Raw genomic sequence first — 21,418 nt, forward strand, 5'->3', positions numbered from 1 at the left:
ACTTCTCCGCCATTGAGCTCTAATTTCTAGTTTACCCATTTCATGTGTTGGTTTGTGGTTCCCTCCTACTTGTTCTACATGAACTGCAGTCCTAGCACAGACCCTGGGTCCCCATGTAGACTGTGCTACTGTCCCACCCTCCTGCCAACTCCCGTGGCTGCCTGCTTCAGAACTCTTAGAACTTGTGGCCTTTGTTAGCAATTATGTCAAAATATAGGACAGCTTTTCTGTTGATACAATGTTCTTTACATGTGCTCAGCAGAAAATTACGTGAGGAAGAAAAATGCTTATCTACAGCTTGGTGATGCAAAGGGTAGCCTCTTGTTAACAGGTCAACCTGTGGGCTTGGATTTTGGGAATTTTTTTTTTTTTTTTTTTTTGTATTTAAGAGCAAAACATGAAACATTACTCATGGCCGAAGAGATAATGAAAAGCTTCAGTACCTGTGGTCAGTCTTGGCACAAGATAACTTATGCCCTCAGGCATTAGAAGAGTCAATTTTGCATATTAAAATGTTGTTTTTGAAAGAGCGAGATGGTTTTAAGACTGAAGTTTTAAATGCAATTTTGTCTATGCTGTTTGCATTCCTTTTTCCCTAATGATTTCTTAGGCAATTTGTGATGTTTATTTATAAAAATTAGAACTTAATCCTCAACTGGTTTTCTATATGTGTTTTCTCACATAACACAAGTAATATAAACCTCACTAATACTCAGTGGCAATACTCACAGGCTGGCATGTTTGCAGGGTTTAGGGATGTGCAGGATAAGAACCCATTATAAGGACCCTAGAACAGGATCTAGCATTCCTGAACTATGGGTAAATTAATTAAAAAAAAAAAACAACCAACAACACCCTAAATGCAGTCAGGTGCAACTTACTAGAGTGAAGCTGATGATGAGATCTTCAGTCATCTTGGTCTTCTAGTACAGTTTGTCTCCTTTATGAGGTATTTGTATTTCAAAACAGCTCCTTCAGTATTTTATTTAAGTTTTTATAACGTCAGATGTGATCGGGCCACATGACAGACACATTAACATGGCAGCTCTTTGCAAGCTCGTTGCGGCCACTTCTGAGTGGTGAGCTGATAAAAGATGTTTCCAGACTGGCGTGTTTTCCCATTTCATGATTACCCCTATGTTTTCTAACAAAATGAGAGCATGTTTGCAAAGACAAATGTTAGTATGCCATAAAAGATGCATGTTTTCTCCATTTCTTACACCTTATTTTGTTTTTCAGAATTCAATACGTCACAACTTGTCTCTGCACAGCAAGTTCATCAGAGTGCAGAATGAAGGAACAGGGAAGAGTTCCTGGTGGATGCTCAATCCTGAAGGAGGAAAGAGTGGCAAATCTCCTAGGAGGCGAGCGGCATCCATGGATAACAACAGCAAGTTTGCCAAAAGCAGAGGCAGAGCTGCCAAGAAGAAAGCATCCCTTCAGTCTGGTCAAGAGGGAAATGGTGACAGCCCCGGATCGCAGTTCTCAAAGTGGCCTGCAAGCCCCAGCTCTCACAGTAACGATGACTTTGATAACTGGAGTACATTTCGACCTAGAACTAGCTCTAACGCTAGTACAATTAGTGGAAGACTTTCTCCTATTTTGCCAGAGCAAGATGATCTTGGAGATGGGGATGTGCACTCCATGGTATACCCATCATCAGCCACCAAAATGACTTCTACTCTACCCAGCCTTTCAGAGATGAGTAATTCTGAGAACATGGAAAATCTTTTGGATAACCTTAATCTCTTGTCGCCTAATACATCAATGACTGTGTCAACCCAGTCTTCATCTGCTACCCTGATGCAGCAAACACCAGGTTACTCATTCGCATCCTCGACCACAAGTATAGGTTCACCAAATCCAGACTACAGGAAATTTACGTATGCTCAAGCTAGCATGAACTCTTTGCCCCAGATTCCTATGCAGACTCTTCAAGACAGTAAATCAAGCTATGGATCGATGAGCCAATATAACTGTCCTGCAGGACTTCTGAAGGAGTTACTGACTTCCGATTCTCCACCGCACAATGATATCCTGGCATCAGTAGACACTGGTGTTTCCCAGGCTGGTGGCAGGGCACTGGGCCAAAGTGTGCTGATGGTTGCTAACTCGGTGATGCCAACTTATGGCAGTCAACCACCCCACAACAAAATGATGAACCCTAACGCCCGCCCTCACCAAGGACATAATCAGCCAACACCTGCAGTTAATGGTCGTGCCTTGTCACACACAGTGAACACCATGTCACATACATCAGGTCTAAATCGCTTGTCGACAGTGAAGACTTCGTTACAAGTGCCTATGAGTCACCCAATGCAGATGAATGCTATGAACCCGTACGCCCCTGTTAACAGTTGCAATGGCTACGGAAGGGTGGGAATTGTTTCCCTCCACCAGGAGAAGCTTCCCAGTGACTTAGATGACATGTTAATTGAACGGTTGGACTGTGACATGGAGTCGATTATCCGTAATGACCTTATGGATGGAGAAACGTTAGATTTTAACTTTGACAGTGTATTGCCTAACCAAAGTTTTCAGCACAGCGTAAAGACAACCACACACAGTTGGGTGTCAGGCTAGGATGTAGTAGGAGGTAAGCTGTGCTTTTTATAATAAATCTGAAAAACAGCTAAAGGGAAAAGAGATGTCAAAATGCTTAAAAACTGGGTGGTCTTCTGTGTTGCCATGTGAAGTGCCTCTATTACAGTCAGTCACTTTCCAGTCCTTTGTTATTTGAAAATCAGGTTTGCACCGGTGCATTAGGATTGCCATGTACTAACTTCTGTCTGTTACTTCATGTGAAGCACTGATGTTTTGCCATTAATACTTTAAACAAAAAACTTGCTGGTAACTAGCAATTAATGAATACATTTTTTTCCCCTATTTAAGGTATCTTAAAGTTAGTTTGAGCGTATTTTAATAGATTTAATCTTTTGGTGTGAATGTTAATTTGTTCTTTTTGTTGTTTGTTTTTTTTCTTCCTAGGCTACGGTTAAATTCTCCAGACTTGTCTGACAGCAGGAACTGAGAAAAGCAGTACAAAGATGTCCTTCACCTTCCTTTTTAATTTTCTTGACAAAGCTGTGTGCATGCACTAGCTTTTTTTTGGGTCTTTTTTTTTCTTTTTTTTCTTCCTTTCGTCAGAGTTGGCAGCAGGCAGAGTATTTTCCTGTACAGGATGTTTGCCCAAGGTTTGCAGGTTATGTGCTGCTGTAGATAAGAACTGTGCCATTGGAAATTTCATTACTCTGAAGTGCCAAATTCACTACACCATATAATCACAGCAAAGACTCTTAACTTACATCATGTTGTGCTTTCGGTTTTGTACAGAATGATCTGTAGAAGAAGAATTGTTTTTTAAGACTATCTGTTTTGGTCCAAGAAAAGTTTATAAACTTTTGTAAGAATACTGTGATGATCTCATGCCCTAAGTAAGTTTAACCTTCGTTGATGTTACCTGTGTTTTGATGAATTGAGATAACTGTGGACTTCCCTTGCAGCAGTGTGAACTGCATTATTTTACTCAAAATTGCCACACATTTCATATGGGAACAGAATAGCCTGTTAAATATGATCCTACTAAACTCACTGATTATTCAAAGGAAACAGTAGGTTAAATGCCATTTGATAAGTTACCTGTATTCATGTAAATTTATGCAAGAATATATCTGGTTTTCATTGTCAGACTAATGACTTTATTGTTGGACTTAAGATAATTTTTGGAATACTTTCCAAGCTATTTTTCTTATAATTAAAGTCTACTTTTGTTACATAGGCAACTTAAAAAAAAAATAAATCTGAGATCTGGCAGCATTCATAACCTCTTCATTTTGTACAGTATTTTAACTGGATTAAGTACATGTTTTTATAAATTTCCCTAGCACTTGGGAGTGCTAATAAAGGAAAAGCTTAATAAGGATCTTGAATACAAAACATTTCTGTCCCTTTTTTTGTTGTGTGATGTATAAATATAGACAACTTTTATGTTTAGGAAATATTTAATCAGTTTTATATATGCATTTTTAGAAATGTCATCTGCTTCTACTATCATTTTAACTCAGACTACCACAAAGTGTTAAGTATTCATTGTTAGATGCTTGTACAATGCTTCACATTTATATTTATTTCATGGAGGTCTCATAATGTTTGTGCACTCAAGAGCAGGACATTTTGGGGAAAATTCATTATTTTAGTAAAATTAATGACAAAATTGTCATTTGTCTTAATTAGCACTAGTTTTAGGGTTTGTCAGTGTTTCTGCTGTAATGCAGTACATTTGAAGAGGCAGAAGTGCTACTTTTGAGTGGGAGGCAAAAACTTGTGTGATGCCCTATTGCAGGACAAAACATTACTTTTTTTAAAGAAAGATAAAGTAAGTGGCAAAGTTATACAAATACATGAACTTTAGGGCAGGGGAGAGCATTAATGACAGAGGCCTTGTTCCTGTGGAAAAACTTGCTCGTGTTGGAGTAGGTACACTGACAGCTACCTGAGCATTTTCAGGATTCAGTCTTGGATAAATGATTTCTGATTTTTCGTCATCATATGATGCAGTTTTCATGGATATGTGGATAACAGGCCTCACCTGTCTTTTCACTGGTTGCTACACATCATTTGTGTTACAGAAATCCTTGGAGCTTTTTTATGCACTGACAGGATGAACAGCTTTTGTGCTAAGGCTGGCTGTTGCGAAGGGGAGAAATAAACATTTTTCCACTGCTTTTTCTTTTGTCTACGTAGCCCACAACTGGAAAATGTTCTAATTGAAACTTATCTTCCCTGTAGTGATGGTGTGTGGTAGAGAAAGAAATGGGATGTGCCAAGAAAATGAAGTTTAGTAACAAGCCATACATTTAATGATCCTGTTATGACTTTCCTAAGGCTCTGCAATGTATTTATTGATGTGCTAGCATTTAGCTCCCTGTTGGGCTTAAATCACTACTAATTACAGCTGGTCCTACTTTTTTAGATATCCTATTATGGTTGTCAGCAGTTCCAGCGGCAGATGATAAGCTGTCCTGTGATACAGGATCTCTCCAGCATGAAATTGGTCTTTGAACTTCTGTTGAGCAAAATGAAATGTTCTTAGTGCCGAAGCCTCAGTGAAGCTGCCTGCTTTTACAGGCAAATATCTCTAGTAGCATCTTCACCATCAGGTTCGTAGTCTCTGAAGCATGATGGTAAATCCTGGCAGTGGAGCAAGCGAAAGGCTCACATACGTGTTTCTGAAGATCCTTCTTTCTGCTGCATGTGCAAAAATGTTTGCCCCCAAATGGGCACTGATATGCATAGGCCAAAGTAGTTGTAAAATACACCTCTGCATGCAAAGAAAGCAGTACTTAATGCTGTACTCCATGGGGTTGCAGCTGAACATGCTACATTTAACAATATACCTCCTGTTTATTATTTACTGCTACTGTATAACTTCCTCTATACAGATATTTTCTGCATTTCCTTTTATAACTATGAATAACATAAATGTAGCCGTTCCTTAATTAAAACAGTCTGTAGGAAGCCCCTTTTAATTATTGTGAGAAAGCAGTTGTAGATAATCAGTGGTTTGCGCTGTGTGGTCAAATTTTTTTTTTTTTTTTTTTTTTTTTGTGGTGCCATGCTAATATTTTGCAATTTTAATTCTGGAATACTGTGAAGTCTGGTGAAGGGGCGTGTTTTCTGCCTTGAAAACAAACATTATGTGACCTCTAGTAATAAATCCTTTTTCAGTAAAAGTACCAAGTTTCTGGAGTAACTTAGTTTGTCAGAATTGTTGTAAATGATTGGTTTGTGAATTGTGCAGATGATCTTACCTATGCAGCCTTGTTTTTGACTTTTCTCTGGTTTGTACTGTTATTAAAAGTTTATTGTATTATAGAGCTGTTCAGATATTTTAAATATAAAGATGTATTGTTTCCATAATATAGCTATATGATATATGTTTAGGTAGTAGATGCATTAATTGGAAAGCTCTGCTTTGATAAACTGACAATTTGCCTACACTTATAAGCAAAAGTCATATTGCTTATTATTGGCTTAAGTCAACAGAGCATCCCTAAGAAGAGAAGTTAAAATTGGACCAATTATAAAACAGTATAAAATTTGCACTTGTTAAACCACTGGATGTATGTTAGTACTTTTTTATTTTTTTACTGATTTGAAATTCCTATTTTCATTATGAAATTGCTAGGATCCTTAATTTATGACTGATTTTAAATAAGGTATTCTCATTATTATTATTATTATTATAATTATTATTATTATTTTGGTAGTCATAATGTAAAATGCAGCATGGTTTATGCAAGCAAAAAGCAAATTACTCGGCATTAAAACTGGCCTCCTTTTTGAGGGTGTTCCACAAACCAGCAATATCGTGAGAGATTGGCATGTACATACTGCTAGTTCTACTTGCGAGTGGTGTGACAGCTCTTCAACGCTTCACTGCTCTGACTTAGTCACATTGCAGAATTAAAATTCATACGTGGATATTTTCAGAAAAAGTGCCTGATGTACTTCTACAGACACACGAGAACAATCCCTGACAGTTTGTTGTATAAAGCCATAAATGTATATAAATTATGTTTAAAAGGTTTTGTGTCCTTTCTTGTATACGGAGAATGAGATTTGTACCAGGATTCTACTTGTGATTAGCAATCCTTCTACTCAGACGTTGTCGTAATCAGTTTCCTTACCGCGTAATCTTTTTAATGATGATGATCCCATTTGGACAATCCTGATGGCATTAGCAATTTTATATGGAAAAATACCTCATGGTACCAAGTCTTGCCTGGCAAGACGATACCATATTAACGAGCAAACACTAACTGCAGAACAGTTAACAAATTTTCCATTACTTGGTATAAAGGAATTTCTCTCTCTTGGCATTGCTTCTGGAATTGGAGCTGTAGCAGGTACAGGAACCTAATAGGGCTGTGTTACCAGTGTTTTATCACGACATAGTGTGCTAAAAGTAACTTGTTTACAAGTCTTTGAGACTAAACGCAAGAAGAATCCATGCCTGACTCTTAGGGCTTGCGAGAGATCTTCGTGTAGAGACACTTTGTTACTGCAAGCTGCATTTAGGCAGCATCAGACGGTGTTGCCAGTGCTTCAACAAGCCTAGTTCAGAGAAAATGACAAAAAAGTCCTGAAATCCTTTCAGAATGGGTATTTGTAAGTATAAGCTCTTAATAAAATTGCTATGACATGAGATGGTAATTAGTGTATCAGAATGTTATGTAATACATTGTTAAAGAAGAAAAAAATATGGGACGCTAACATCCATCAAACTGCAGGAAAGAATTAGTCTGTTAGTCCAAATTACATGTTAGATCCTAATGCTATTAAATGTGGGAGAGCGCCAGCTCTGGAGAGACATTTTTCTCTTCCCCCTGCTCCCCCTGTTAAAGTGAGACCGCTCACAAAGTCCTCTTGGCCTTCTTTTCCCTTGGTTTCGCCTCTTGCCTTCCTCTGCCCCTCCTGCCTTCCTGAAGTACGTACCTTTTCTCGGAGTAAGAGTTTTTTCTTTGCCGAATATTGGGGCTATATAGGCCAATCTGCATGGTGCTGCTCCTTTCACAGCCGTGCTTTATGCTGTGGCAGCAGGAGCGCTGATGTGAGTAGAGAAAGCAGGAATGTCTAATTTATTTATTTATTTATTTTTTAATTTAGATTGTGTTTCAAAACAGAGCTGGAAGAAAGGAGGAGAGGCTGCCAAAACAGGCAGCCAATAACACCCACGCCACAGTAGTCTTGTGAGGCCCAGATCCCCGCTTGCCTGCAGGTGGGGAGGGAGAGGGGTGGCAGAGAGCAGGCTTTAAATGAATTGCTGGCAAAAATGCCAGTTTGATCTTAAAGTGAGCAGAGGTAGACCTAAAGAGCGTGAAAGAATGCATGGCACATAAAAATAGAAGTATTTAAAGATACTTAAAAAATAATTTCCCCTTGTACTTTGCAGTTCCATCGTTATTTTAGCTTTGCCCTTTTTTCTTCAGCATATGTTTTGGAAGGGGTTTTGCGCATTGGGGGAAGCTGAGGATATCTTCACTGACGTTTTGAAAAGCCTGACTTCTGGAATGGGAGGGTTGTAAGATCCAAAGATACTCTCTTCGGGTGTTCGTGAAGCCGTTGTTGGAAAGGATGCGCATCTAATTGGTACATGACTAGTTACTGCTGTCAGGAGAGATAGTCAAAGCTTGTCTCTTGGGAAGGGACCGGCTAGCAATTTATGCCAATCTGGCAACAAGGGATTTGAATCTGCTGATCGAGCACAGAAACCTCAAAGCATCCTTGTGCTCTGAGTCAGTTCTGCATCAATGCAATAAACATGTTTTTGTACAGAAACATCAGCTATTATGTCATGTCAATTGATAATCCAATTAAAAGTACAAATAGCATTAGACGTTGCAGCCATTTATCGTGCAGCTGGTATGCAAAGATGGGTTTTGTGAAGACCCTGAGAAGGAAGACCTTGCACTGAGCAGTGCCTGTGGTCATGCCCACTGCTGGAATTGCATGCAAATCCCTGTTACCTGGTGATGTTTTCCCTGGGGTAATGTTCTGGCATGTGCCAAAATGATAGCTAAAATGAGGAGGCAGGGGCAGCGCCCCATCTTATTTTATTTTATGTTTTTCTACTTGCTGTTGGACCCTGGGGCATTCAGAAATTTTGCATGTATTTTTTGCGAGTAAACTTCTTGCGTGGGTGTTTATCACTGAGATGATGGGAAAAGGGATGAGGGGTTTGTGCAGTACAACTGGAGGAGCCCTGCAGGAAGCTTCTGATGGGTATAACAGGGCTGTGGACTGAAGAGTCTGACAAGGAGCTTGTTCATAACTTGGAACCTCAACATTTTATGTCCTTGCTGTGTGCTCATCTATAGTTGCTCAAGCCATCCTTAAATGAAGGGGCCTTTCCAAGTGGTTGCATTTCCTTCTCGGGGCCTTGGAGTGACACTACCTGAGCAGGCAACTGCCCAGAGGTTGCACAAGAGCTTTGCTGGGTTTCCAGGGAACTGTGGAGTTCAGCAGGAATGTCTAAATTGTATCTGAAATATTCAGTCGACTTCAATTTTGCTGAAGTCAGAGGAGTTCATGGAAAAGCCCATTATAGAAGTGCATGTATGGGCACTGGAAAGGGAGAGGGGATGAGAAATTCTGCAGGTATAATGAGCTGTTTCTGGGATGACGAAGCAAGGCAGGCAGTTGCTTTGAGGGGCAGAGGAGGCTGGATTTCTCTGGGGTAAGGGCTCAATGTAGCAAAAAAAGAGCTTCCTTTCTGCTGGACTTTGAAGTTGTGTCCAGTAGCAGCCACAGATGGCACAGCGTCCTAGCCTGATTTGTTGCTTGGGTCTTTTTGACCAGGTGAAAAAAGTGACGAGCTGTTAAACCCTGTGAGAACTGGAGTTTCATTTCAGGAGTCCCAATAAGTTGCCGCTTCCTGCTCCTCCTTTTGTTCCCCCTTCACCCCATCAATTTACGGCACTTGAGAGGAGCGTTACTGTTTGGGGACTTTTTTTTTTATATATCTTTCCACGCTGCTCAGAGGAGTTGGGCTAGGCAAGGCCCTGGGTCCTTCTTTCAGCCCCGACGGCGATGGCTGAGCTGTGCTGAGGGAAGTTCTTTGCCTCCTCCTCCTCCCTCAGCCCATACAACAGACCTCTCAAATTAACGCCCAGATGAGCCCCAAAGCCAAAGCTGATTCACTTTGGGGATGACTCCAGGAGCCCTTTGAGGTGGGAAGTTTTGTTTGCCTGTGGCTCTCCTGCTGGGGGGCTTCTAAACTGAAAATAGCCTGGAGGTGGCAGGGGAAGTCCTGGGGAAGGGGCTTGTCTTGGGGCCATGCAGCTGCTCCACCACTGGCCCTCTCCCACCCTGCCTCGGTGTCCTCTAAGCCTTGCACCGAGCCTTGTTGGTCTGCCAGGCAAGGCTTTCACAGGAGGGGTTTCTTAGCAGGGTTTCCGCAGCCCAGATGTCTCATCCTGCTGCAGGCAAAATCTGCTGGTGTAAGCCCCTGCGTCTGGAAGTTTATTTTTGGCATAAAATAAGAAGTGCAGCCCTACTGCCTACAGACTGCTTGGGCAGCTGGCTGCCTTCATCTCAGTGGTCCTGGTGTGGTAGGTATAGCAAGCCAAGAGCCTGCTGGTGACTGAGCGGCGTGCCAGACGGATGGGGCCAGTATTTACTTCAAAAATAACATTAAATAATAATATTCAGTATAATTATATTGAATATGCTGGATTCCAATATAACTGCTGGGAGACCCATTGCTTAAATAGGACTGAGTGGCAGATAAGTGAAGTAAAAAAAAAAAGGTGATGCTGGTCTTTGCAAGGGGTCCCAGCATGATCGGAGGAGCTGGGTTTGACTTCCACGCAGGGTAACTTCACAGAATGTGTAACAGACTCGTAACAGGGTGGAGTGATGGGGGGACAGTGGCAGTGTCCCAGCTGGAGGAAGCTGTGCTTCACCAGTGTGGCTAAGTCAGCAAGCATGGGGACACGGGTGATCAGTGTAACCTGTTTGGATTTTCAGTGGCTTCAGAAATTTTCCTCACTGAAGTTCCTGAGACAACTGGGATGTAATGGAGGTCCTCTCAGTGCCTACGCTGCCGTGAAGGGTGGGCCATCTGAGCGCGACTAGTACTTGGCTTTTCCAAACTAGGGAAGCTGCTGCCACTGCCTTCCCTCAAGGACCTGTGCTGTTCAATGAGTTTGAACAGCGATCAGCAGAAGTGGTTGATGACCTAAATCGCTGAGTGCATCATAATACAGGATAGTGAAATGTCAGGCTGTGCCAGGAGCTGCGGAAGGGTTTCAGGATATTTTGTGAGAGGCTAATTAACCAGCAGATGTGATTAAGTGTTGATAAATGTGAAATAATGCACAGGGGAGAAGGGAAAAGTGAGTCTAGTGCGTATGGATGCATTAATGAACCCTGGCTGAGGTGCTACCACCATGAGAAAGATCTTGGAGTTGTCGGAAGGATTTCTTGCAAGTCTCAGCTCACAATTACCTATGGAGAAAAAGACACAGTAGAAATAAGAGCAAGAGAAGAGAATGGGAAACCTCTATTGTGCTACTGCTTACATGCAAAATGCACCTATATCGTAAAGATTGCATGCTGTTTGGTTTTCAAAGAGGGTATTGCAGGGCTACAAAGAGCCAGGAGCAGAGGCTAGATAGAAGAAGGGATGAGTGAGGGTGGGTATAGATGAGTGAGATGATAGAGGTTTGTAAAATTGTGGATGCTGTGGAGAAGGTGAATAGGAAATGATTAATCAGTATTTCTCTTGGCACAATTGAGGGCACCCAATGAAATGATCAGGCAGCAGGTTTAAAACAAACAAGAGGCAGTACTTTTTCACAGAGTACATAATTAAAATTTGGAACTCGTTGCCACGGGATGTTGTGGAAGCCAAAAGTATAAATGGATTCAAAAAAGGATTATATAAATTAATAGAAGATAGGTCCATCAGTGGCTGTTAAATACAATGGTCCGGATGTGGCCTCTATCTCAGGAAGTCTCTAAATGGCCGATTGCTGGAAGCTTGGAGCATGTACCAGGGAAGGGATTACTCAGTCTGTGGTCTGTTCCTTACGCTCTTTTCTCCTACGCATCCGCTGCTGGCCACTGTCAGGGACCAGACACTGGTATAAGTGGACCTTTGATCTGACCTTACAAGGGTGTCTTCAGATACTTAGTTGTGCTGGGAATAGGTGCAGCCAGAAACAGCTGCCCAATACCCTTCTGTGAGGAGGTTTCAAACATCCGTGTGTCCTTTTCCAGTTCTCTGTCAGGGGTTGTGGACTGGCTGTCTCTCTGTTGGGAGTCTTGATACCTTTCACTGGGAAGCCTCAACTGAGGTTATGTTCTCACCGTAATAAGCTGTGTTGTAACAAATGCAAAATACCTGGTTAGATCTGTAAGCTTTTAGGGCAGAAAAAAGTGCACAAGGAACAGAGCAAGGAGGAGTAAAATCTCTGTTCTTTGCAAGCAGCTCTTCCCTAGCAGCTCTATGGAGGCCGTGCTCAGGGCAGGGATAAGATAGTGTTACCAATCCCAGCCTCCCTTCCACACGCATGACTAAAGCACTACTTTTTTTGCTTTTGTTGGCAGGTAAGGGATTACAGTCATTCCTGTGGGCATGTGAAAGCCTTTCGAAGATAGTCAACAGTGATACTGGACAGTGAGCCTAGCAGAACTGGTCTAGAAGTAATGGTGTGTCAGTGGTAGCAGCTTCTCCCATGCTGACAGCTGAGGTCAGCCAGAAGAGAAATGTGTGTGAAATATGCAGTTTTATCTCTTTCTAAATATTTTAATGATGTAGAATGGAGTTCTAGTGCAGGACAGAACAGCATTTTCTTGCCGGATCCGTGGTTTGAGTTCTTTCCTTTGTATGTTAACAGAATGACACCAGGCTTGTTAACTCACCGTAATGGATTGAGAAATGCTGGACTAAAGATGAAGGAAAGGTAAGGCTTATTATCCTGCCTGTAGCTGAGACAGCCCATTATAGGACTTCATGTGAAGAGACACTGAGGAGACATCACAACTGAGTCTTGAATGCCAGCAGCTATAAATACTGGGTGAGAGTGAATTTATGCTGTAGCTCACCAGTCAACATGCAGGAAATCACAGACTTCGCTCAAGTGTTGAAAATATAATGCTAATGGACTACCATATGCATTGCAAACATAGCTTGCTTTCCTTAGATCTGTGTCCAAAGCTGCTTCCTCTGTGAAGCTTTGAAATGTGAAGTCTGATCAATGCTGACTCTTCTCAAAACATTCAAAAAGAATTTTTAAGAAATCTGTCACCTCTGTATGTTCCCCTTCAAGAGCGAGTGGTTATTTTCTCTAAATTTCCACCATTAAAAGGAAATGGAGATATCTAAACCTCCATAAATGCAACCTGTATGTTGTTTAAATTAACTTAATGTTTAGCACCTCAACTGACTGAAACCTGGACTTTTTAATGTATTTCAAATTGAATAATAGAGAACCAGCTGGTTAGGTTTTATTATTATCAAGCAGGTCCATTCCCTCTTCCCTGTCTTTTCTCACCCACCTTCTCCTTGGCGATAGGTTTGGCAGTGGCTTAGTGACACCCAAATCATGGGTGCAATGTCAGAGACTGGGCATCCAGAGCTCCTTCCTGTTTATATTGGCATCTGTTATTATTTAGCAGCTTCTCTTTTGCTCGCTTTTATTAGTAGCGTTCACAAGGTGTGAAGCACTTTCCAAACATGATGAAGATATTCCTGTTTCTGAAAAAACTTGCAACTGACAATTTGTAGTAAGCAATGGTTTTGCATGACTCATTTTGAAGGCTGCTATATCTTTCCCCAAAGTTTCCTAGTTTGTCCTGAACCCTGTTTTGACTGCATTAGCCATTAGCAACATTAAGATGCGTTGAGGTCATTCTGAGAGCTTCAGGAAGCTCTCTGCCACCCACTCCAGAAGCTGTAGAGCTACTCTGAGGCTATTGCAAATGCAAAGTGAAACATGTGAGTCTACTCCCTCTGAATAAACTTAATTTGGAGGTGGTTTGTATCAACTTTTTTTTTTTTTCTCATGTGCAATGCCTGGTGGTATTTACACAGCCAGTTACTGCAGCTCTTTGGAGAAGCGGTAGCTTCTGTCAAGCAGAAGTTAGGACTTCTTGCACCTTTGGCCATGTAAAGGGAACCCACGACCCAGCTGACTGTGACAGCTCCCTTATTCACCGTGTTTCTGTGCATCCTCATAATTTGTCTGAGGAAGGCCTCATAATTCCCTAATTTAAGAGGCAATTGCATACCAACATTACAGTTGCCTTTTGCGCATTAGTTAACTGAGTGATGATACAAAGCTGTTTCTGGCAGCCAAGGGGATGAAATCCAGCTGGCAGATCTGCTGGCGCGGGGTCTCCGTCAGGCAGCCCTGCTCGCTCTGTGTTCCTCGTGCTGCCGTGCTAATTGCTGGAATGTGACTCCTACCCACGGCGCAAGGGGAGGGCATGAACCCTGGCAAACGAAGGCTTGCCTAGCCCACTGCCAGAGCCTTGGCCGCCCCCGGCTCCGGAGGCTGCTCCGCTCAGGTTAGTCGTTCCTCCAACGCAGGAGCTGCCCACGAAGAGCCCTGAGCCCTCCCTGCTGACAGCTGCAGGAAGGGAGCGCTCCTTGCAGAGCGCATGATGGCATTGATTTTCTGTTTCCTTTTTAAGGATTTAGTTTACCCAGTTGGGAAGCACTCATCAAAGGCGGTAGGTAGGATAGTCCCCGATTCCGCGTGTTCAGGTGCGTAGAGTTGCTGGTGTTGCAGGTACGCTAATACGTCATGCTCAGCAGTGGCGAGAGCAGCCTCTAACTTGTGTTTGCTTGGGATGCTCTCTATCTGTTGAAAAAGTGACCCACTTCTCCAGGAGACTCTCATTTTTTAGGGGACTGCGGTTTTAAAACTTTAAAAGTGTGATTTTTTTAAGGTCAAGATGCATTTGCCATATTTGGAAATCATTTGCTTCTGGCTCAGATGAGAATGCATTCTGATATATTGGTAGGAACAGGTTTCATGAGAAGGAGGGGGGATTTTTGACTTATTTTTCTCAAGATAAGACAAAAACATGTCTCTGATCAGTGAATTTAAATTTTAAAAAACCAATCTGTATTCCTTTATGCTCTTTTGGATTACAGACAATACTGAAACACATTTTAGCTATGTATTTGAACAAGGCACATCTTAGTTATTAGGTATGTGCGGAGAAATAGTCGATTTTCTGTTAGTATGACACAGTCTGAAAGAAATCCTTCAATAATGTGGAGTGCAGAAATAAACATAGTCCTTGACAGATGATGGAAATCAAGGGGTGCTAGGCTTCTGGGTACCTGGTTTTATCCATGTTCCTACAGTCTTCCCCTCTTTGAAGAGATTTATACTGCTACTTATCAACATTGTATATGGCAGAATGGGCCCCACTGGGCTGGGTGTTGGAAAAACCTGCTCCAGGAAATCATTGCTGATTCACAGCCTTTATGGTCTTTGTTGTGAAAAGGAAAACAGGGTGGGAAAAGGGAAAACAAAGAAATGGATTGAGTAGCATGCTGGCAACCATTGTTATGATCTAAGTTTTTCATCTTTGACTTTTATGTGTTTAGCAAGAGAGAAGCTAAGGGGAAAGAAAAACCAAAAGGACCTGAGTTGCTGAAAGGAATGGAGGTAAGTGAAATGGGATTGGGAGGAGAGGTAAGAGCCAGATGGAGAAAGAAATGGGGAAGAGCAGACGCAGTTGCTGGTCAGTGCAGAACAGAGAGAGCTGGGGAGAGTTACCAGGCATTCAAACCAGTGGCTGGGCAAGATGTCCCTGGTCTGCGGTGCAGAAAGCCAGCAAAAATTGCTGGGCTAGGATGATCCCAGTCACACGTCCAGGCAAAGCAGCTTCTCAGCCACTACATCCCATGTGGCAGTGTATGCTCTTTATGCCAAAGCTGATAAAGTACCCAAAACAATGAGCTTAACAGAGGTATTCATAGCTGAATGGATAACTGTATAACATTACGGACTGCATTAACAGTCCTGTATAAAACGAATAGTCTAGACTACACATGGAGAGTGTTTGGCCACAAGGCTGCTGGGGAGTATGGACTCCCAGCTTCTGGAAGAGTCATTAATGGTATTTGTGTGGCCGATCAGGTGTGAACCAAGAAAGTGAACATACTGCCAGTCGCTGGAAGAGTGTGACACCAGGTAGAGCCATTCTCAGTGCAAGCATAGTACCCGTGGAATCGAAATGAGGCAGATGGCAATGGAAATGGAGATTATTCAGAACTGAAAGCAGTCCTTGAAAGACAAAATATTGCCTGAATCTCTAGGGCTGCAAGTGAGGATTTATCTTGGGTTTTGTTTCCAAGACATCAAATCTGTTCTTAGATTTTGCTAAATACATCTTTGCTTGCTATATCAGCTTCTAATCTATCACCTGCTTGCTCGCAGGATCAGGGTGAAGCAGATGAATTTGTGGTGTCTGGGTAGACAGTCTCAAGAAAACGGTGGGTGCACAGACACCTCAGAGGCCTCTTGTCAAGGCTATGTGTGGGGCTGGTTTTCTGCCTGTCTTTAGGGGAACTGGAAATGGGATTCATGTAGCCAAGTGCTGAGTTTCGGGATGGGGCTCTTAGCGGTCTGTGCAAACTGGCACTCACCCGCAAACCCAAACAGCCGAGACACACCTTTCTGCTCCAGCCAAACCCAACGCTGACTGTGGCTCCACATCTTAGTGACTCCAGAGCCTAAGAGACTCCGGCTACTTGTCCTGGCCCTTTTGCTGACCACGCAGGGCAGTCGCTCAGGGAGCTGATTCAGCCAAAAAATAACTTGCCAGAAAAGAGGTCTTGGGAATTACGGAGTTGGAGAATAGCAGCTGTGGCTAAGAGATGGAGCTATGCTGGGTCAGCACTTCCTCCAAAGCAAGGCACAGGGAAACCCAGGCATTACTATCCAGCCAAAAAGGCAGGTGCCGAGTCCTACACCAGGGACTGTGCTTGTGAACACAAGTGACAGAAAGCACTGGCCAGACAAGGAAGCTTTCACTTTTGTGAAAGCCCCGAAGGACCGTGCTTTAAATATTGCTTCGCCCATGCCAGCTACTTTTTCCTCTGCAAAGCCAGATCCATTTGATTAAGAGAACTCCAAACAGTGCTCCTGGTCTAGAAGCTTTGGAGTAATTTCTTCTTTTTATCCTTTTACTAACCTGTTTCATTTGAGAGTGAGCTGGCTGGAAGCTAAAAAAATGCTCAAGCTGAAACCTTAAAACTGGAGCACAGTTGTGGATTTAGCAGCTTAAATTTTCTAACGAATGCAGTCAGCCCTGCCTGACTCGGGGTCTAAACTTACTCCTGGCATGGAAAGTCCCCAGTGCCTGTTCTTCCAATGCTGGTCTGAGAAGTCTAGCCCCATTTATGGTGCTAGCCACCACATTCCCATTTGTTTGAGAGAATTTGTGACAACTGACATGCCCTCTCCACCTGCTCTCCCACCCTCTGGCAGCTCTGGTCGACAGTTTAACCCCCTAGAGAAGCTAGTAGAAACCAACATATGCATACTTTGCAGTATAGAAGGATTTCTGGGAGGCCCTTTACTTTTAGACATGGATGGATCTGTGCGAAGTACAACCAGCTGTACATAGTCCAATGCTCAAATTTACACCCAGCTCCTCGTAATTCTTTTGGAGAAAAAAGTCTGTTTTGAGGAGAAGGCTGAGGCTTTTTCCTCCTCCTATTCCTCCTCCATCCCGTCTTTAGTCTGTGTGGTGTTGTTACTTTTTTGGAGCCTGTGGTTGGTGTGCAGTGGATTTCACTTTCAGAGAGTTCAGTTTCTTCTTGCAATGGTCAAACGCTCCACAACTAGGTGTAGCAATCTGCTGTTTCCAGTCTAATGACCTGTTCAAACATGACTTTGTGATAAGGCATGAGCATGCCCATAACATATGATACTTGGAATAGGTCACTGCTGAGATATTTTGCTGTGCTTTTATTAAACTGGCTGATGTCCTCAGTTTGAACTGTCTGGTGCTAGCAATAAAACTCAGCAGCTGTGAAGTCTATCAGGTGCTGAGGGACCTTTAAGCATAGGTTAAGCCCTATGTCTTTAGGTCTGAGATGTTCAGCTTTGGAGACTTCATGCTATAAAACTGCATTTGTTGGAAAATTTAAGCTGCTAAATCCACAAATGTGTTCCAGTTTTGAGGTCTCAGGTTCAGCATTTGCTTAGCTTCCAGCCATCTCACTCTCAGCTGAAATAGGCTGGTAAAAGTTAAAAAAAAACAACAAAAAACAAAAACCCCAAATTACTCCAGAGCTTCTACACCATGTCCCCAAAGCCGTGGGGCTACATACCTATTTCACAGGAGATTTTAGGAGCTTAGTTAATGACAGTTTCTAAATATTTTGAGTTCTTCAGATGAAGATATATGTATATGACTGTATGTTGTTCCTACATAGGCTGCTTACTTAGGCTAGAACTTTGGTCTCACCTTCGTGCTTACAGTAGAGAAGAGCTCTGTGTGTACAAGAGCCTTGCGTGGGAGAACTGAAGGAGCCCTTTGGCCACTCCGTGATATTTCCAAGGAACTGAGCTGATAAATGCCGCAGGTGTTTGAGCTAACTTGGAGTTTTGGGCTCAGAGCAAAAACAGGGGGAAAAAAGTGCCTGAAAAACTCCTCAGCTTGCAGTAAACTATTTTTTTTTTTGGTCACCTGGTACTACAGAAAGCGACCAGACGTCCTCTGTTCTGAGCAACTTTTCTTAGTAACACTATCCTCTCTCCCTGTGGCGGCTGGACCATTTGTCAGTGGATTGGATTCTTGCTAGGCAGCTGTTCTGATTTGGTATAACAGTGACCCAACAAATCTGACCTATGTGCTGTACTTGAGAGTTTGAAAATAGCCATGTCGCTTTCTATTTCTTTTCCCATTGCCTTATTATCTTTGTTCCTAGGGCTGCCAGGACAGCGAGAGTCCCAGACCCAAGCTAGCACGGACAGGTTAAGCTGATTGTTTGCTTCCTGGTCATGCATGGAACTGTAATAGCCTTTGGCTGGGTTTCAGAAAGCAAAGGTGTGCAATTCTGTGGCAGCTCCACCCCAAGCCAGAGATGAGGGAATAATTCTCCCTAATTTACAATAGCGAGAGCAAGCGTTCCCTCCCACGAAGTTGCAACACAAGATGTGAACTGGCCTAGCTAACTCCTGCTTTTCATTCGGCCTCTGCTTCGCGCCAAGGCAGAACCTGAAGAGCAGAAAAACAAGTAACTGGTGTGAATGTTGTCATTAGAGAGGCTGGGCTGGCCTTTGTAGCTATCTTTAAAAATCTCAGATTTTACCAGGAGCATGGACAAACCAAGGAGAAATGCTGGCAAGACCTTATGTCTAGTTACCGAGCCTAAACTGACAGTGCTTGCAAAACAGTTTAAATGGCCTTTTTTGATATGTTTCTGGGTTGTTTGGTAGGTTTCTGGGGTGAGGAAAATGGTTGCTGCTTCACAGGGGATCAAACACCAGTATCAACAAACCTTGCCTTTTTTTCTTACACTGTATGTCGCAAACCGATGACTCTCCACCACTGCGAGTGTCTAGATGGAAACTGCTACTGTTCTAAAGCAAAGGACTCCTTGGTGAGGAAAGACGCCAACAGCCTAGATCCAAGTGCACTGAAATGAACAGGTATCTATCTCTAGCTTGCTCATTGCTGATCAAGATCCAGGCATAAATGTAACAACTCTTTGTGTTTGTATACATACATAGGTGTTGTACACATATATACACAAGCACACATACAATGTTGATTTAACCCTGCATAGCATAGCCATTGTCACGTGACAATAGGCAGTGAACAAAGGCTGATGGTGTAAATAAATGGAATTGCTTATGTGAAGAATTCAAGCTGCCTTGCAAGAAGTTTAGCCAAGCGCAGACTGATAGAAGGCCAGAAGGAAGCACTGCAACAGTGCTGCGTGACCGCCTGCACGATGCAGGCCATGGGACTTGTCACCACAGCAATGCACCTTCTCGCTCTGATTTAGATGCCATTGCTGAAGGAAGATCTACTTGGCCTCTTGGTACGTTGTCCTAGTGCTGTCAAAAGTGGATCTGACTCCGAGCTAGGCTAGGTGGGTTTGCTCCCTCCCAACTTCAGATCTCTACAAAAGGGGTATCTAGATTCAAGCTTGTTTCCCTCCACCCCAGATTCTGTCTCTGGTCAGTGAAGAGATATAGGCACTATTGTGTTATGATGTCTCTCATTCGAAGTTAGACATCTAAAATGGGCGTAGATCAACTGCATCCTGTAAGACCCTATTTTTGTCTGTTGACTATAAAGGGAGTCTGAAATAACCAACCCTGCTGAAGATGCTGCACCAGTTGCCTAACCTCTGCCTTCAGCCTTTGAATCTTGTCCTCATATTTTCTGATAGAGTGGATGAATTTCTATTTTCTTGTGAAGTGCTGTCATTTGCTCTCTTAATCACCTTTGAGGAACAAATTGGAGTGATTGGCTGGAATCTTCATAAGGCACATCTTTAAAACCCTTTAGTCATTCTTCGAGTTCCCCTCTGATTTCCAGTGTCCCGCTTGACCTCAGAGCTGGGTACACTGAACCAGCAGTAGTCATATGATTCTCACCACGTTTTTAGTACAGGTCCATTTTAACATTCAAAGATTGCATTTGTGTTTTGGCCAAAGTGCAGCACTGCAAGTTTGCTATCAAATCCCGACCCATGATCTGTCAGAGTCATGGATGCCTGAGGGGATTCTCTGCCTATGGAGCATCCCTTAAGACAGTTGTTTGATGTTTATTGCCATTGACATTTTGACAATACCGATTTTGATTAAACTTGCATTTTATTGATTTCTTCATCTTCTGTCTTCCTGGTCCAAATGTTAGTACCCATCGAAATACTTTATGTATAGTTAAGCAGTTCTACCACTCCTATTACTGCTATGAAAAACTGCGTCATGTTAGGACATCAACTTAATTTGGTAGGATTTATTTTTCATAAACCCATGTTGATTATCATTAATGATATATAATTCTACATTGTTCCCAATCCTTTTGTCAATCACATTGTTATTTTACTAGGGTCAGTATCAGACTGATAGAATGGGGTTGACCTATTTATTTACCCTTTAGCCTGGGATACTAATATGACATCACAATATGTCCATGCTCTTCCTCTTTTTCCAATTTTCTTTCACCTTTGAGTGTTGAGGGGTTTTGAAGTCCTGATGCACCTCTGCCTTCAGCTTGCCTAGTACCTTGCCTACTACAGCACTAATATTCTGAGTGGAGTCACAAAGAAGTCATAGCATGAAGGAGTCAGAAATATAAGCATTTGGACTGTTGATTATCTTACTCCACAAACATCATTCTTGCTTAAGAGTTGTAGTGTTAAGGGTTTTCATCCTCTGGTAACATGAAAATGTTTGGTGGGAAGCTTGGAAACCAGGCTTTAGAACGGGAGCAGTGATTTCAAGAAAAGTTGTTGTTTGTCTGCAGATCCATAAAGGTGAATAGTTTTGACAAAAGTTTAAGCCATGTATGGACTGTCTGTATTATTAAAGCCTAAGTTAATGGTTCCTAAATTGTAGTTTGTGGATCCTGATGATCTCTGAGGCCATGGTAAGTACCCTTTGTATTTCACTGGCACATCAGATTTGCCAGCTGTGATGTGATATCTTGTCTTATATGGGGAAAATGCTGTGATGCTGATGTGCGTGCTGGGAGTAGCCCACGTTCTTCAGCCCCTTTGAACACTGACCCTTCACCCCGTGGCCCAATCTCCCATCATGCAAAGGATCACAGCACACTACTTTCTTTTCTGACATACCTCTCAGACCACCAGCTATGATGGGCTCTGCTACTACACTCCTCGTGGCTCTGAAATGGTCCATGG

The 21,418-nt window shown here is 42.5% G+C and overlaps 1 protein-coding gene across 1 annotated transcript in view; it reads left to right on the forward strand.

Moving 5' to 3' along the window:
• The window catches only part of FOXO1 (forkhead box O1), a 65,656-nt gene extending 59,068 nt beyond the window's left edge, over positions 1-6,588 (forward strand). The window contains exons 2-3 of the mRNA XM_075046325.1: positions 1,240-2,596; positions 2,989-6,588. Coding sequence (XP_074902426.1) covers positions 1,240-2,583 — 1,344 coding nt within the window. The 3' untranslated portion in view covers positions 2,584-2,596; positions 2,989-6,588. The remainder of the gene's footprint in view (positions 1-1,239; positions 2,597-2,988) is intronic.
• Positions 6,589-21,418: the final 14,830 nt, after the last annotated feature.

This window comes from Buteo buteo, chromosome 14 (genome assembly GCF_964188355.1).
Source record: "Buteo buteo chromosome 14, bButBut1.hap1.1, whole genome shotgun sequence".
Lineage (NCBI taxonomy): Eukaryota > Metazoa > Chordata > Aves > Accipitriformes > Accipitridae > Buteo > Buteo buteo.